We start from the raw sequence: 17,554 nt of genomic DNA, 5'->3' as shown, positions 1-17,554 counted from the left end.
CTGCTGAGCCGCTAGAATTATGCGCACAAGAGACAAAGTGCATCTACAGCTACAGAGCAATGATTTTGGGAGAAATTTTGGCAGGAACTGAGGCTGGCAGCTAACGCTTGTGACGGGAACCCTAATTTGGATTAATATCTCAGAAGTAATTAAATCAATATTCAGCCACAAGAACAGGGTACACCAGTGTTGTAGAAACATCATTAAACCATGGTGGAGGTATTGACTTCACGTCTCTCTGGGGACAAATCAGAAAGTTAGCACACACAGAACTCAAAATATTGACAACATGAAATATTACCTGATTTTACCATGCTGCACACCGTAAACTAATTTCCCCCAGTTTCTTTGTAATGACAGTGAATAGGAGGGTTTAGGGACATTTTGGGAGAAACGCTGTGTTTACACTTTCATACGCGTTTCTTACTGGTTACACTTCTCACACTTCAACATTTCTGACCGTTTTTTTCCCCCGAAACAATAAAAAAAAAAAAAACCAACAGAAGTTCGTAGACAAACAGCACAAAACACAAAAATGTAAACCGTATCAAAAATAACCAGGTGGTGATGCAAGGTATTCTCAAAAGACACCAAAATACTATACAAAATAGTTGCAATTTATTCCTTCTGGAACAAAAACCTTTCCACAACTATTTAAGTGTCAGTTATGAACACACCCAACAGAGAAAGAAAGGGAAGTCATGGGGCTCCTTCACGTTGAACAATGAAGTAGAACTGAGGAAAAGAATCAATGCTCTTTTTTTTTTTTTTTTTTTTTTTACTTCTTTCAGATTTTTTAAAAAGAAATATCGTTGATACCTTGAACATTAAAACGTGTTCATTCTATTGTTTTTCTCTCAATTTGAAAACTTGTTTCACTTTAAAGGATGATGAGGTTTTATCCTGTTTCTTGCACAACTTTGCTACAAATCCTTTTTTTTGGAACCAAAAAAGGAAAAGGGAGCAACATCATTCAACTGGACATGATACCTCTTTAAAGTATCTTCTATTAAAAATAAACAGAAAAAGGTTTTTCCTTCTGTAGTTTTGCCTTTTTTTTCTTTTTTTTTTTTTTTTTACAGAAAACAACAAGTGTGAGAAGAAAAATTAAATACAAACGTCACAAAGTTACCATTTCTCTACTAGCTTTCTTTTCTACATCTGTAATGACCTGCTTTCTGCAGAAGCAACTTATGCAGTTTCAATTCATTAATCCATAATACCTTTAGATACATTTTCTTGAACAAAATTCATTTTTATTGGTCTCCTTGTTGATGCAAAGTCTTGTCAACCTCTATAGTCTACTAAAGCACTGCAGATTTATGGCTATGCAGAGTACAGACCACATGGGAGACATGTAAAATAGTGCAATTATCACTTTTTAAACAGTGCCATAGCTTTTCAACTTTAAAGGATGATTAAGGTTAATGCCCTTGAACTCATGTCAATCCAAGTTTTTTCTGTCCCCTGACAAAATAGATATTTCATCCACTTTAACAACTTAAAAATTCCACATAACTCCAGCACTGTTGTAGATGTCCATCATTTATCAGTTATAAAAACAAGAAAAGGAAAAGGACTTAACTATTTATGAAATGTATTAAAAGTTCATATAAATAAGTTTGCTTGCCTTCTGTATAATTGAATATCCTGTCTTAAGGTCTGCAAATATAGCAACAGGACTATATGACTTGTTCGGTTTTTGTATGGGCTTGCAGAACATCACCATGCCTCCTTTTTAGTCACTCTTTACAGCTCCGTGGTCTGTGCAGCCAAGGCACCACACGCAGCCCCAGGACCCGAGACATGGCCAGTCCAACCGGAAGAGGCTGCTTTGCAGCCCATCAGTCTTGTCCTGATTTTCGTTCACCCCGAAAGCCGACAGAACTGTCGCTGCGGGCAGAGCGGGAGCTGCTGGGGGGGGGAAGGGGGAGGAGCATTGTTTTACAGTGTCAAAGGCTGAAGGAGGGCAGGTCCACTGGGGTGGGGAGGTGGGGGAGCAGGGCAGTGTAATGGCATTCCTAGGACTGCTTGAGGCGTTTGCGGGGCGGCCCAAGGAAGGGGCACTGCGCAGAGGCCAAGGAGCGGTAGGCCTCGGCCACCAGGTGCGGGTGTGAGGCCACCATGGACCTCCAGCCCGAGGTTTCCATCACCTCCGCTGCATGGCTGAAACACATAAACACAGGAAGACAGAGGGTCAAAACATCGAATGTCACTGACGCCATTAACATACACGGTCATGGTGGCACCGGTTGAAACAGAAGGGCCTCCTGATCCTCCATATTCACCAACTTGCAGCCCGAGTCTTTAGTTTAACAGGTTGAAGGGAACCTTCGCAACCCCATCTCCAGGGAGGTGGACTCTGATTAAAAACCTGGGACTGGGCAGAAGCCGACGTGGTCTGGCCTAGGATTTCATTATCGCCATTGCCGGCTGGAGAGCACTTGACTGGATGCCTGGTCCCCCACTGCAAAGCCCCTGCCACTTGTCACTGTCTGCCCCAAATGTGCCTTTATCTCTGCTGAGACATCCTCTCCCCCAGGAAACTCCACTGAGTCACAGAAGCCACAGGGATCCACGCGCACCTCGCTGGAGGAGGCCGTGTGCACCTGCACACCAACACATGAATGGCTCCTGATGACACTGCGTGCTGTGTGCACACCTGCAGGGGAAGGAGCTCCCTGGAGCTGTGTGGGCGAACTGCTTTGCTGCCACCCGGGGCTCCGATAACATCTGTGTGAAGGGCTGTGCGAGCGCCTCTTTGTCAGCAAAAGCAACGGAAGCAGGCATGCAAACAGCCTAGTGCTGCTGCATTGGTCTCCGACCCTTAAAGGACCCCACAACCTGCAGAAGCCTTCCCCTCAGCCTTCTGCACAACTCCTCAGCATGTTGGGCTGCCGTCGGCTCTCCTGCATCTCCCCCAGTCACAGCAACACACCGATTCACCGCCTCCAGGAAAGCCTGGGTGGAGGACGCATTCCGGCATGTCCGTTCGTAATGGGAGTGCAGTGGAGCGGTGCGGACCCTCGGTAGCCCATTGTTGCTCCTCCCTGCCTGGGCCCACAGAAAGATCTGCCCTGTCTGAGGGAACCCCCTGAGAAGCACCACAGGTTGCTGATGTACGGCCCAAGTTAGGTACAAATGGCGCTTGACGTTGTTTGCGCTAACCTTCCACTCTGTATTTGAGTTCTCCTGTCACACCACTGCTGACAAACGACCAACTACAACAGGGGGCTACAAAGAAATAGCTTTTGTTCATACACAGCTTTTAGATGTAAAATCGGCAGTAGGTTTACAGAATGAGAGAAACAATTTAAATACAAATACATCTAAACATAAGTAACGCAACCCCGAATGGTTTTCATATAAAATTAAATAAATTCATCCATGTTCTGCTCTCCTTTTCAAGCCGACTTTTGTCTAAGAACTACTTAAGGGATGGTGCCATACCAGTACTGTCTGCAGTGATCTAAGGGACACTTATGGTACACCTACAGGTCAACAGGTCAGAGGACAATTCTGCCCAGGTGGCACAGTCATAAAGGATCAGCGCTGGGGTCTTGGAGAGGGGTGCGCCCAAACAAGGTTAATACAGGAGGGAATTGGAAAGTCTACCATATCAATGAATCAAATATCACAAAGATGAAGTAATGTCTGGAAAATCTGAGGCCAATATTTCTCCAAGAATAAAGCACAACCTCCCATTCAGGTGCTTTTGTCACATCTACGAAGCGATATACTCTCAAGTATCTGCGTGTAGCTTTGGGTACAGACATGGTACAAAATGTACATGTGGACATTAGTCTGGAGGATACAGCAGCAGTATTTTATTAACTGATATCTGCAATAATGGTTTTTTATGAATAGTGATGGATTCTACTTTGCATCTGAAGTCTGTATTGCCCTGTTTCTTGGAAAACAATATTGTGGCTAATTAAACCGGCACGAATGTAGGACTGCTGCTAACAACACCCCACAAAGGAATTTGCAAAAAAAGCTTTCAATTACTTGAGCTCCTTAAGTAGAGACAAATACAACAGGGAGCAGGAATATGAGACAGAGACAGATGGACAGTATATTGTAGGATATTTCTTGATTGGTTTTCTTTAGACGTACATGTATGCAAATAGAGAAGACATCACACGGGTGGTGCCCACTCGACAATGCTAATATGGAATGAACAAGTGCTACTTGCATCAAAACAACGTATAGCAGTATTTGTCCCGTAAGAAATAAAAGAAAACCTGATGTGACTTCACCGAATCCCTGAAAGGCGGGGAGATCTACTCAGCTTTTCACCTCTTTGTTCAGCACTCCTTAAGTTTGTTTGGTCAACTTTTATTGATACTTGGAACAAATGGAGGGAAAGTTAGTCATACTGTATAAATCAGCACTGAAAACACACAGAGAAATCAAGGGGCAGCACACATACAAGATACAGAAGACAGCAAAAACTGATGCTCAGTGGAAGCAGACAACATGGGAAGTGTGGAGTGTAAGAACGCTTCTTTAACTACGTTTCACATATTTCTTACCGTTCTTTTACAATTATTACTGTATTTTCTAACTTTCCATCCTTACTCTCAGCTATTTTACTGAATAATAATAATCAGTTATTGTATTTGGGTGATTTTCAGCAGTGTTCAAACGATGTAAAGAAAAAAGCCATATATACTCAGTTCTATTTACTTTAAATTACATGACATGAGTCAAAAGAACGCAAATCGTACATTTCTGCTGTTGGCTACTAGTGTTGTGTTGGCACTTTGGGGATGCTGGTACCATGTGATGTGAGTTCATTCAAATAAAATCACGCAAAGCATTTTCTGAATAAAAATGGGTGGTCTTTGACAAACCGTTCTAGGATGAGATCAGATAACGTGCCCGACTACCTCTAGAAGACGATCAGTAATCCTGATCTTCAATGAAGTTTAAGAGGAGTTGTAATTGGAAAGTTTTCTACTGTATTCTGCTACTTTCGTTTGTGCTGAGGTTTTTTGCACCATTCATCAGAAAAGTAAATCTATCACATTTTTTAAAGTTTATTAGTTCTCTGTACAATAAACCCTACAATAAAGAGAACCCAAGGTATAAAAATGCGCTTATATTTGTTTTTGTGCCTTTCCGTTTCATCTATTTCACATGAAAATGCACCCCTTTGCGGGTCCGGCAGCGTGTCTGTGTGTTCAAAGTGTCTTACAGCAAGACACAGTCACAAAACAAGGAGTAGAGCATTTGAAATGATGGTAAGTCACTATATAGCAGAGACCATCTGCATTACATATCAAACAGAGCTGAAACTGCTCGAGAGTCTGACCTGGTTGTCAAAATTTAGTTTTAACTTTCTCTGATTGTCACATAATGCACCAAGGAATCAAAACTTTCTTCAATGTCAGTGTAGAACTTCTAACATCAGAGAAAAACAAATGTTTCATTGAAATTTCCATATGCCCAAATAAACAGCATCCTGAAATTGCTTAAAAAAAAACTGTTACATGAAAATTATGACAAAAAGCTAGTGCCTGAAATTTGATTATTTTTTAAATATTTCCTTGCAGAAATATTTCAATAAAAAAGTTGGATTTAATAAATATTAAAAAAAAATTTTAAAAAAATCAGAACCAGTCCTGGTGCTCCTACAATAACTAAAGGAAGACAGGAAAGACAGCTTCTTATTTGTCATCAATTTACTGATGTTAATTTTTAATGAGTTGTGATCTGGACACTTGATGAAACATCACAGTTTTTCACAACTCAAATTTTCTGTACACTGTTTTCAAAGGGAACCAATTATCCGTTCACTTTAAAAAGATGTCCATGACTACCTCCCCATTATAGAGTGCTAATGGTTTACTATGTTCACTGTCATAAGAGCTGTCAGAAAGTGCCCTGCATCAGTGCTGGCCCCACTTGAGCATCTCTCGTACCTTCAGTTTTCACATTCATCAGTCATGCTTATAAGACGGTAACACATTCTACTGTCAAGTCTCTGCGGATTCCCGACATCAGACTTCAGTTCGGTTTAAGATGATGCAACAGAGATGAGAAGAGGCTCTGCTGTTTGTTGTCACGGCTGTAATTTTTTTTTCCTGTGCTTTTTCTAATGTATTTGAAAAAGAAAAAATCCTCTGTTCTTAATGTCAGTCTCCAAAGTATAGACTTACGCATTAACGGAAAATGTGAGACGCTTACAGAACAAACAGGTGACCTTGAATCACGGTACAACACAGAAATGACATGTGGAAGATGCATGTGGAACTGCAGGTGGGTTAAAACCCCAAAGGATTTTCCCTTAAGAAAACTGAGAATATGTAGTGGGGGGGGCAGCACCTCTGCACCTCTCAGTAGAAACAAATGATCCAGCGATGATATTTCAAACATCCTCTGGGTAGGTGTCACTGTTTCCATCATGTATGCACTTGACACTCTGCAGAACTGTTTCACACCATTATATTTGATGCATATGACAGAAACCCAGCAATTAAAGTGCAATATGCATATCAGAGGAAACAAAACAAGTGAGAACCATCGCTGAACTCAATCTTTTAAATCATCAATACGGTCAGCTACACCATAAACATTTACATTTATTCATTTAGCAGACGCTTTTCTCCAAAGCGACATACATCTCAAACAAATGTCTGCATTGCTGTTTAAAAAAAAAAAAAAAAAAAAAAAAAAAACCCACATATAGCTAGGCTGCAGAACACCAGTGTGAGAAAATCATATTAACTGCTATAATTTCCTCAGCAATCAAGGATCCAGCTATTATTGACAAATTACCCATTTCAATATACTGTATCAATTCACGCAGGAGTTAATGTCAATCACTCCCTCCCCAGAAGAGAAGCAGATCAGCAGCATAATAAGCCTACAACTTCATATACCTATATTTAGCTTATATTTTTTTAAGAAATATATTTATGTGTATATATTAAAATACACAAATATATAAAATATATTTATTTTACATTAGTCAGTGGTCTAAAAAACCAGAAGAAGATAATTTCTATAAGGCTCAGTGTTCTGTATGGGGTAGCTATACTGCATATTGCTCTTTTTATTTATTTAAAATGCACTGCAGCTGCAACAGTTTTACAGTATTGTCAAGTAACTCATCACAATACCGATTGCCTGTTTTGTTCCTAATTTGCTGCTGAAAATGAACCAAATATCAACCAGATAATGAAATTACTTCACAGTTTTTTATGGGGGAAAACTCCAGTTTGTTCCAACTCCATTCCACGTTCACCCCAAAATCCCTAAATGATGTCCAATGTCATAAGGAGAAGGCATTGTTAAAATTTGCATTACAATTTCATGAGGTTTTACTTTCTCATAGTTTGTTCCTGGAAAATAATTTATTTTTTATTCCTTCACCTCCTCAAAGCATTTTTGAATTGCACACTTGTCAGCTGTTCTGAATTGCACACGTACTTAGAACAGAAAACAGGCCTGTACCTGTTAAACTCATCACTACTGTACAACTGCTCTTTTTGAGTCTACTCGCGAACAGTCGTAAGGACAATTAATGTTCTCGATTTCATTAACTTTAAAAAAAAAAAAAAATACAGAAGTTAAATAACTTGTTAATTTGTAGGTGCTGTTTTTCTTCTTATCCCCTCACTGCTACTTAAGATCTTAAGATGGTGTCAAGAACACCAACCGAGCACAAGTTCAGGAACTAACGAGTAACTGCTAGCTATTTGCAGAAATTTCATTTATAGAGTCCCGCAGCGCATGTGTATATATACTGTATATTTTTTCAATAATAATTTCATAAAGTAAACTCTATGGTGTAAATTCTATGGTGTTAGCCCATTCTGATCATTTTCCCAAGGTCAAACACACGAATCAGGGAATAATATGAATCCTGTACACAAGCAGACATGTGTCGCTTAATGATGGGGATAAGTTCTCAGAAATGCGTCGTTCGGCCATTTCTTCATTGTGCGAACATCATAGAGTGTATTTATACACACCTAGGTGGTATAGCCTCGATCATAGAGTGTACTCATAAAAACCTAAATGGTATAGCCTCCATGCAGTGAAGAGACACAGTAAACACATTTATAATGCTGCTGCCGGCGTAACACAGCATACTGTTTTACAGTAAAGTTTTTTATAAGTAGGAGCACACATTAAAAATAAAAAGTACATTAAATACATAAACCAGTGACATAGGTGTTTATATTGTACGTGCTATACTTTTACATGACTGGCAGCACCACCACAAACACGTGAATAACACGCGCTACAACGTCGCTGGTCGATAAGAATTTTTGAGCTCCATTATAATCTTACGGGACCACCATTGTATATGCGGTCAGTCTCTTGATGCATGACGGTAATATAAACTACAAGCATGTTCACGAAACAGGTATTGCTGCGGCCTTATAGCAGCGGGAATTCAGGTTGGACACGCACAGCCCATTGCTACTCACTAGTTGATGAAGTCCACAGCCTGCGTCTTGAGCTGGTCGGCACTATGTAGGTCAGCCAGGATGAGGATCTCTGCTGCATTCTCTACAGAAAGGTTTGTGCAGAGTGCATCTTCACACATCACCTTGAGACGTTCCAGAGCATACTGTAGGGAAGGAATAGGCAAGGCAGAAAAAACATCAGCTTCAGGTGCCATAAAGATGTATAAATCAGGTAACAGGAACATAAAAATAAGTTCTCTTGGTTTACGAAGGGCAATACTTAACCTGAGTACAGCAGGTTAACTATCTTGCTCAGGAATAGAGCAGCAAGACTGGTACCCAAAAAAAAAAAAAAAAAGAAACCCACACTGCAAGGCCACATCTTAAACCAGTACACTTAACGCTGTGTGGGACACTGCTTTCACAACACCTTTACACTTACGATGCAGTGGTGCACCACTATCTACTGCCACACAGCCTTCTCAAACATCACCTTGTCTGCCGCGGCAAGCAGGTCATCGGCCATCTTGTCCAGGTTGGGCGCCTTGCCAGTGTAGATAAAGCACATCATTTCTTTAAATACCTCTGGCTCCACGTCGTTGATCTCTACACGGTTCTACGGAAAGCACAGAGAAGCAAACAAGTTACCATCGGAGTAAGTGCAACTGGGGATGATGGTCGCAGCTGGTACTTTTTGGTCACAATCCCCCCCACCCTACAAGGAGCATTCCACTTAGAGAAACTAAAATTTGACAAACTTACATCCATCTACAACAAACTAACATGGTCACCAACGAACCTCCTCACGTAAGACAGGGAGCTCTGAGAGTGTGTCAAACACAGATGTTACATAAGTGACTTGATACACAGTTCACGATGAAATGTAACAGCGCTCCAATGTTTCAATGACAAAAGATGAAGACAGACAATGTGTACTTCACAGATACTAATATTAACAACTTGCCATTCTGCTTCTGCATTTCCATATATAAAGTTTTTTGTCAACAAATGTCTAAATTATCTTTGCTGGACTGTACTAGATACAGTACAGTAATAATGGTGAATCGCCATCCCTGCTACCGCCACAAAACCATGCATTGAATGTAGAGAAGTGAAAACTTAATCTATGCTCTGAAAAAGAAAGAAAACGTGTTTATTAGGATTTCGGGCACAAAATGTATTCGGGTTTCTCGGAGTCAGCTGTACATTTATCGCGTTATTAAAACCGGTCCCACCTCCCCCCGCTGGTCGTCTGCCACACGTTTAACAACACTCAATGCCACCAAGACGTACACTTCGACGTTTCCGTTCGTACAAGTTCCACATCTCAGGCTATTCCACCACAGGGGACAGTTTAAGCGTTTTTTTTTTTTTTAATAAAAATAAAAATAAAAAAATGAAAAATTTAAAAAAAAAACACTGGCACCTTGAAAATCTGATTTTTGTAGAGAGCGGAATTTTTTTAATTCATGCCTGGTAAACCAATGGCAGTGTGCAGATTGGGACACGTGATCTTAGCTCCACCGACAGAACTGTGTCTGAGCCGTGCTACATTCGTCCCTGGTCTACCCCCACCTTGGGGTGTCCAGTGCTGCTAGAAGGGTGCACATTTTGTACCGTCAGATAGGATCCACCAGTGGGAAATGGAGGCTGCTCTGCGGGGAAGGGTAACTCAGCACAGACTTATGGTGGAACAACACGGTTCCACAAACCTCTTTCGCGACCTACTGTACCATGGCATCGCAGAATAGTAAAATATCAGCATGTTAACTCCGCCAACTACATCTGAGCTTGATTACCTGTTCCACATTTAAATAAACCCACCTTCTAGAACACAGATAAGAATTCATTTACAAATGACACAATCAAGGCCATTCCAAATATTTCAGGGGATCACAAAAAAAAAGCACGCCTTCATACTTCCATCTAAACTATGAAAAATGATACGAACTGTCAACAATCTATAGAGCCAAGAGCTCCCAGCTGACTCAGCAAGATGACAATAAAAAAGAAAAAGGAAGAACAAGCAGAGGACTTGAAGGAGGAAACCGAGAAGCGAGTGAGCAACCGAATTAAACAAAGTGAGACAAAAGTTATCCGGCTGCCATATTATGACTTTTGGCTCTCGTGTGCGAAGGCAGCGAGAAGCTCATTTCCAGTGAGAGGAGCCGGCGGCCACTAGAGCGCTCTCCATCATCTGTTCGCATAGCAACCCGAACCTCAACCTTTCTTCACTCCAACAAGCAGAACAAGGCGGCAAACCAATTATACTTCCGCTTTATCTGTGCTGCAACAACACAATGGATTTTAACAGGGTCAGCGGCAGCGAACAAACTTTTAATTCATTCGTTTATTATTCTGCCGTTCGCTTCTGATATGACCACGGAGGGTGGTGGAGGTGGGGGGGTGTGCCCAAGTGAAGAAAAACCTTTAATGGGTAAAAAGGAAACTTTTCACATTTATGTTTATGGAAGATGGAAAAGTTGCTCCGTAGTTCTCACAAGGAAGTTGTTGCACAGGGCACAGCTCAGTCCCCCCGGGGATGTTCATATTGGGGGCCACGGTTAGTTGAGTTACTTCTACCCTTCTGGGCCACATAAACTGACGTTTATATTTATTCATTTATCTGATGCTTTTCTCCAGAACCAACTTACAATGTTAAGCTACTTGCAATTATTTTTATATGGAAATAAAGTGCAGTGCTGCTGGGAAACGAACGGTATGATGGTGCGACTGGTGTAGGTTCTGTCGTTGTCCATGTGCGTGCTGTCGATGGATGTGCTGCTGTACACACGCTAATACAGTAAGGACAAGAATATTTTAAACATACAGCACCAACCCAAACCCCTGCCCTGTTGTGATAAGAATGAAGATATTATTGTTACGAGAGATCATATTCTGGAATGAACGTGCAAGTCATTGCATAAGCAAAACATATGGAGTCAATAAAATGATCTTGTCAAATTAAAATGCCTTCAAATTTATTATCGCTATCACCAGACAACAGCATGAGCCCCCCTAAAAGAGAACTGGGGGCCTATTTAAATGTAAATTGTTCATGCACATATGAAAATAAAATAATAACCATGTCTAGAATAACTATTAATTGAAAGGTAAAGTGAGGGGCGCGGTGGCGCAGTGGGTTGGACTACGGTCCTGCTGTCTGGTGGGTCTGGGGTTCGAGTCCCGCTTGGGGTGCCTTGCGACAGACTGGCGTCCTGTCCTGGGTGTGTCCCCTCCCCCTCCGGCCCTACGCCCTGTGTTACCGGGTAGGCTCCGGTTCCCTGTGACCCCGTGTGGGACAAGCGGTTCTGAATATGTGTGTGTGTGTGTGAAAGGTAAAGTGTCGGGATTCAGATATCATCTTTTGTGCCGTTTGGATTTTTTAATAAACATCTCATCAGAACGGTGGAGGAATGTTTCATGAATGTTATGAAAAAAGTTGAGCTACAATTCTCTTTAAGTGCGAGCGACACGTGAAAGAACCAGCAGCTGTAAATGAGACCTGTCAGTTAGGTGCATTTTAAAGCCTGTCACAGTCTACTATTATTATTCATTGTTACAATTAAAAGCGAGAGGAAAGAAGCGGTGGAATCACAGCCGAGATGGAGGACAGAAAACACTGCAGTGTTTTTCCCAGGATGGAGCAGCGCTCAGGTGCTGCTGGGAGATGCTGAAACAGGTGTGTGTGTGTGTGTGTGTGTGTGTGTGTGTGTGTGTGTGTGTGTGTGTGTGTGGGAGACAAAACACCCTTGATAGAGAGAAGCATTGAGAGGAGAAACGATCGGGGGAAATGCCTCAGACAGACTAACAAGGTCAGGACGGCTTGGGAAGAAACACTGTTGAGCCACATTCCTCAAGAAAAGGCGCCATTTGAAAGCATCACCAAGATTATGTTGAACATGTCCAACGGACAAAAGAAAGAAATAACAGTAGGGGTGTGAAGGAACAGAATTCAGCTTTTAAATCCATATGGATGCAAATGCAGTTTTTAATGAAAATGAACATGGAAAATATCATTTTTACTAATCCACATGTCAATTACATTGCTGTGGAAAAACTATTCGCCCCCATCCTGATTTCTTCTATTTGTGTACACACACACATTTTCTGAACTGCTTGTCCCATACGGGGTCGCGGGGAACCGGAGCCTAACCCGGCAACTCAGGGCGTAAGGCCAGAGGGGGAGGGGTCACACCCAGGACGGGACGCCAGTCCGTCGCAAGGCACCCCAAGTGGGACTCAAACCCCACACCCACCGGAGAGCAGGACCCGGTCCAACCCACTGCGCCCCCCCCTCTATTTGTGTATATCATACTAAATAGTTTTACATCTTTAAACGAAACACAACATAAAACAAAGGCAACCTGAGTAAACACACAATAGTTTTGAATTTTTATTTAATTGAAGCAAAAAAGTTATCCAACACCTATCACCCATGTAAAAAGCTAACTGCCCCCTTAAACTTAACATCTGGTTGTGCCACCTTTAGCATCAATAACTAAACCAAACGCAACTGATAACTGGTGATCAGTCTTTTACAGTGCTGCGGTGGAATTGTGGCTCACTCTTTTTTATAGAACTGCTTTAATTCAGCCATACTGGAGGTTTTTCGACCATAAACAGCCTGTTTAAGGTCCTGCAACAGCATCTCAATTGGGTTCAAGTCAGGAATTTGACTAGGCCACTCCAAAACTTTAATTTTGCTTTTTTTGAGCCATTCAGAGGTGGGCTTACTCCTATGCTTTGGATCAATGTCTTGTTGCATAATCCAGTTGCAACTGAGTTTCAACTTACGGACTGAAGACCGGACAGTCTCCTTTAGGATTTTCTGGAAATTCATATTGCCCTCAATTATTGCAAGCTGCCCAGGCCTTGAAGCAGCAAAGCATCCCCACACCATCACACTGCCACCACCATGCTTGACCGTAGGTACGATGTTCTTTTTCTGGAATTCAGTGCTTGGTTTACGCCAGATATAATGGGACCCCTGTCTTCCAAACGGTCCCACTTTGACTCATCAGTCCACAGGACATTCTCCCAAAAGGTCTGAGGATCATCAAGGTGTGTTTTGGCAAAATTCAGACGAGCTTTAATGTTCTTCTGGGTTAGCAGTGGTTTTTGTCTCGCAACTCTTTCATGAATACCATTTTTTTCCCAGTGTCTTTCTGATAGTGGTCATGAACAGTGACCTTTACTGATGCAAGAGAGGCCTGTAGTTCCTTCGATGTTGCCCTTGGCTCTTTTGTGACTTCCTAGATGGGTAACTACTGTGCTCTTGGTGGAATTTTGGAAGGTCGGCCACTTCTGGGATAGTTCACTACCGTGCCAAGTTTTTTTTCCATTTGGAGATAATGGCTCTCACTATGGTTCCTTGGAGCCCCAGAGCCTTTGAAATAGCTTGGTAACCCTTCCCAGACTGATGTATTTAAATTATCTTCTCCCTCATCATTTATGGAATTTCTTTCAACTTTGGCATAGTGTGTTACTGGGTAAGACCTTTTAACCAACTTCATGCTCATGAAAAAGTTCTATTTAAGTGTTGATTTTATGGAACAGAGCTGGCAGTAATCAGGCCTGGTTGCGTCTAGTCCAGCTGAACCCCATTATGAACACAGTTTCATAGATTTGGGGAAATCTATTATGGGGGCAAATACATTTTCAAACAGGCCCAGGTGGTATTGGAAAACTTTTTTGCTTCAATAATAACATAACCATTTAAAAACTGTATTTTGTGTGTACTCAGGTTGTCTTTGCTTTATGTTAGATTTTGTTTTAATTTCTGAAACAATTTAAATTAAGGTGGACAGAAAAACCGAAGAAATCAGGATGGGGCAAATACTTTTTCACAGCACTATACATAGAAACATTTATTTGGCTTCAACTTTACACACAGGAGTCATTTTCCATGCCAGCAATTAGTAAGTAATATAGTGATATTAGTAAGAATATAAGCATTCATTTATATCAGTACAAGTATTTCTCCTTAGCGACTCGAAACAAGCTGCATATATGTGAATTTATACAAATCGCCTACTGCTGTGCAAAAGACCACTATGAAATACACTGCATGCAAAGTGTTACAAAGTAGGAGCCACCCCTGGAAAAGTGTAACTCGATCACCTGCACATCATCTCAGACTGACAGCAGACTGAGGACTTTGACTTCCCTTTAGTTAGACGGGGCTTCCAGGATAAGCTCTGGACCACCGCAACCCTCATTTGGACAAGCACTTAAAGGAGAGCGATTACACGAAGGAACCCAGCTCTCCTCGGAGCTCCGAAGCCCACATGCCACAGGTGGTTAAGGACCCCAGACAGGGAGCAACATGAGGAAGTGGGCTGGGGAGCACTCGTTACACTACAATACAGCGTCACCTGCATAGCAAAGTCGCGTAAACGATCGGAGCACATTACGACACCCCCGTGTGTGTGCCCACACACACACACACACACACACACACACACACACACACACACACATACACACACACACATACACACATACACACATACACACACACACACACCACAGAAGACAACTATGATGTAATTGTGAGAAAGAACCCCACAGGAGCCTGTTCACTATGTCAGCACAAGACAAGCGCCGCACGCAGATAGAGTGAGGTTACGCAGCCCCCTGTGCCATTCTCTCCTCCCCTTGACACCGGAAACACACCTCTAAAAAAGGGCAAAGCTGTCACTGTGCACCAGACGTGTTCAGGAGGACCTTACGGTCCATTTTTCTCCCTGTCAACCCAGCGCAGGATACAGGAACCTCTTCTGAAAAGCACGTCAATGTCAGAGATGAGCAAAACAAAAGAGGAATGGGATCATGCTAATTCAGTCCAAAAATAACCGATTGGGAGGTTCCTTTGAGAAATAACACAAACAGCAGAGACGTGCAAGCAGGGGGAGGGGGTAGCAGTGGGTGTATGGACAAGCGAGAGAGAGAGAGAGAGAGAGAGAGACGCTCTATCAGATGCTCCCACACCTCCATCGGCCAGCTGATAAATCTAGGATTAACAGCCCTACATATGAGTATCGGGTCCAGTCGGAGAGATCACCAGGCATTCCCCAGACACCTCATTTGGCATGTGTGTGTTCCACATCAGCCTTGGAGTACCCTACACAGCCCTATCTTTTACCCGAATTAGCGGCGGCTCATCTAGACACCATCTCAGCATCCGGCCATTTCTCCGTCATTGGGGTGTGAGGATGGGGCGGCGATGTGTATGTCGGCCGCAGTGCTGACGGAAAACAGCAGGAGACTCACCTTCTTACTCTCCTCCATCTCATGTTCAAACATGGCGCTGAACACGGGGGAGCGCGCTGCGACACAGAGAAAACACATAAATAAGGCCTGTAATATTTCAACATACAACAGCACTATTTGCTTGGCATGATCCCTTTTGTGTCGTGATGTCGACCCTCATTAGCCGAGCATAGACACGTTTACTGCCTTCTCCAATAAACATACCACTGTAATACAACGAGTGAGAGAGGAAAAATACTGGGAAAATGTTTGGGTTAAATATAAGATTATGGCAGTCTCAACAAAAAAACGGACTGAGTCTTCCTGGAATATACAAACATTTAAAACATCTGTTCTTAGCATATTTGTCTATCTTCCACTTAAATGTATTCAGGGGGTACTTACCGCCAAACCAAAGAACAAGGATTATTAACTAGTATTCAGCCGACACCTTTATTCAAGTTGACTTACAGCATTGGACACTGCAGTAAACCCCTAATCATTCACCCACACACTGACACATACTCTCTACAGCCTGAATCATCAATTAATTCACCTGAAACATATCTTCAGACTGTGGAAGGAAACCAGAGCACTCAGAGGAAACACGTGAAACATGGGAAGGACACAAACTCTACAGAGACTGAGCCGTGACGCACCGGCACCACACACAGACACAGAGATGTACAGGAAGTGGAACATTTCTGACTTCCTGCACAGTGCCACTGTGTGAGGGCCCAATGGCTGCAATGGTGACGGGTTCACAGCGGTCAACCTACCTGCCAGAATGGCCTTGTGGGCCTGGAACTCCTGCCCTGCCACACAGAGGGAGCAGTCAGTGAAGCGCGAGTTCTCCCAAAGGCCACCCAGCTCGTCGGCCAGACGGCAGTCGGGCACCTTCACCATGTTCATGGTGTTCTGGCCTGAGATGTTCACAGAGTCCTGGACAACGCTCACCTGCAATTAAGAGACGCAGGCAATCGATTAGTTCATCACTTCCATGTAAAAACACGGTATATACAACCTTACTTTGTGAAGTAGTGCGATGAGCTAACTGGCTGGGTAAAATTAAAAGCCTCATACAACTTGCACATAATAAGGCAGGTTATTGAGCAAGACATATTAGGGCCATATGGGTTGTTAAATGATTATTGATCCAAGATCCTCAGTGCAGAGTCTGCCCACTAAACAGCCAGATGCTTTCTGCGTTTCCCACGTGTGCCGTTACCCCTTGACCGCAGCGGCCGTGAGCTGCTCAATCCCAACAAGATTCCACTCTTTGCCCCTGCGGCACTTCAAGGGACCTGTACTCTACCAAAGACGCTTCCCACAAAGGAGCGCCATCAGCTTTCCGCGTCGCTTCTCGTGGGGAGGACCGAAGGTGAGGAAACTGCTCTCACTGCACACAGGTGGAGCAGGGTGGGAGGAAAAACAAAAAGAAGAGCATAGATGGAGAGGAGTAGGCTGAGCAGAGAGGGAGGGGAGGAGAGGAGAACCTAGTGTGGAGGTAAGCATCTGTGAGATGGTCTCCCATGGAAGCCACCTCAGCGAGCACAGCATATGGGCATGTGCGTGGAGCAACGGAGGCGTGTGCGTGTTTATGCGTGCGCGTAATTGACTTTAATTTCCCGTAATGCCAGTACCAGCTGCCTACCTGCTGCTGCCTCTTCTCCCACCAGGGCCCTGAAACATGTCAAGGAAGGACACGGGTGTCCCTTCGCATCCGAGTATCATCAAAAAGGCGCAAATCCGTTCGGTTATGGTACGGCCCATCTGCCGCGTGTCTGGACTCAGGGTCGGGAGGCCAGAGGCTCCACACCGCTCACTCATCGCAACTGTAGGAAAATGTCACCCGAGCACCGGCGGACAAACAGAGA

At 43.0% G+C, this 17,554-nt stretch overlaps 1 protein-coding gene across 3 annotated transcripts in view; it reads right to left on the bottom strand.

The window, feature by feature from the left end:
* Positions 1-673: 673 nt before the first annotated feature.
* Positions 674-17,554, bottom strand: part of LOC108919818 (speckle-type POZ protein-like) — a 70,698-nt gene continuing 53,817 nt past the window's right edge. For all 3 annotated transcript variants that reach the window (XM_018728115.2, XM_018728123.2, XM_018728107.2), the window contains 5 exons: positions 16,457-16,634; positions 15,699-15,754; positions 8,917-9,039; positions 8,445-8,587; positions 674-2,166 (listed from right to left, as the gene is read on the bottom strand). In XM_018728115.2, the coding sequence (XP_018583631.1) occupies positions 2,022-2,166; positions 8,445-8,587; positions 8,917-9,039; positions 15,699-15,754; positions 16,457-16,634 (645 nt within the window). In that variant the 3' untranslated portion in view covers positions 674-2,021. The remainder of the gene's footprint in view (positions 2,167-8,444; positions 8,588-8,916; positions 9,040-15,698; positions 15,755-16,456; positions 16,635-17,554) is intronic.

Source organism: Scleropages formosus, chromosome 20, assembly GCF_900964775.1.
Source record: "Scleropages formosus chromosome 20, fSclFor1.1, whole genome shotgun sequence".
Taxonomy (NCBI): domain Eukaryota; kingdom Metazoa; phylum Chordata; class Actinopteri; order Osteoglossiformes; family Osteoglossidae; genus Scleropages; species Scleropages formosus.
The sequence above is the reverse complement of the archived record's forward strand: the minus strand, read 5'-3'. Positions and strand labels throughout refer to the sequence as shown.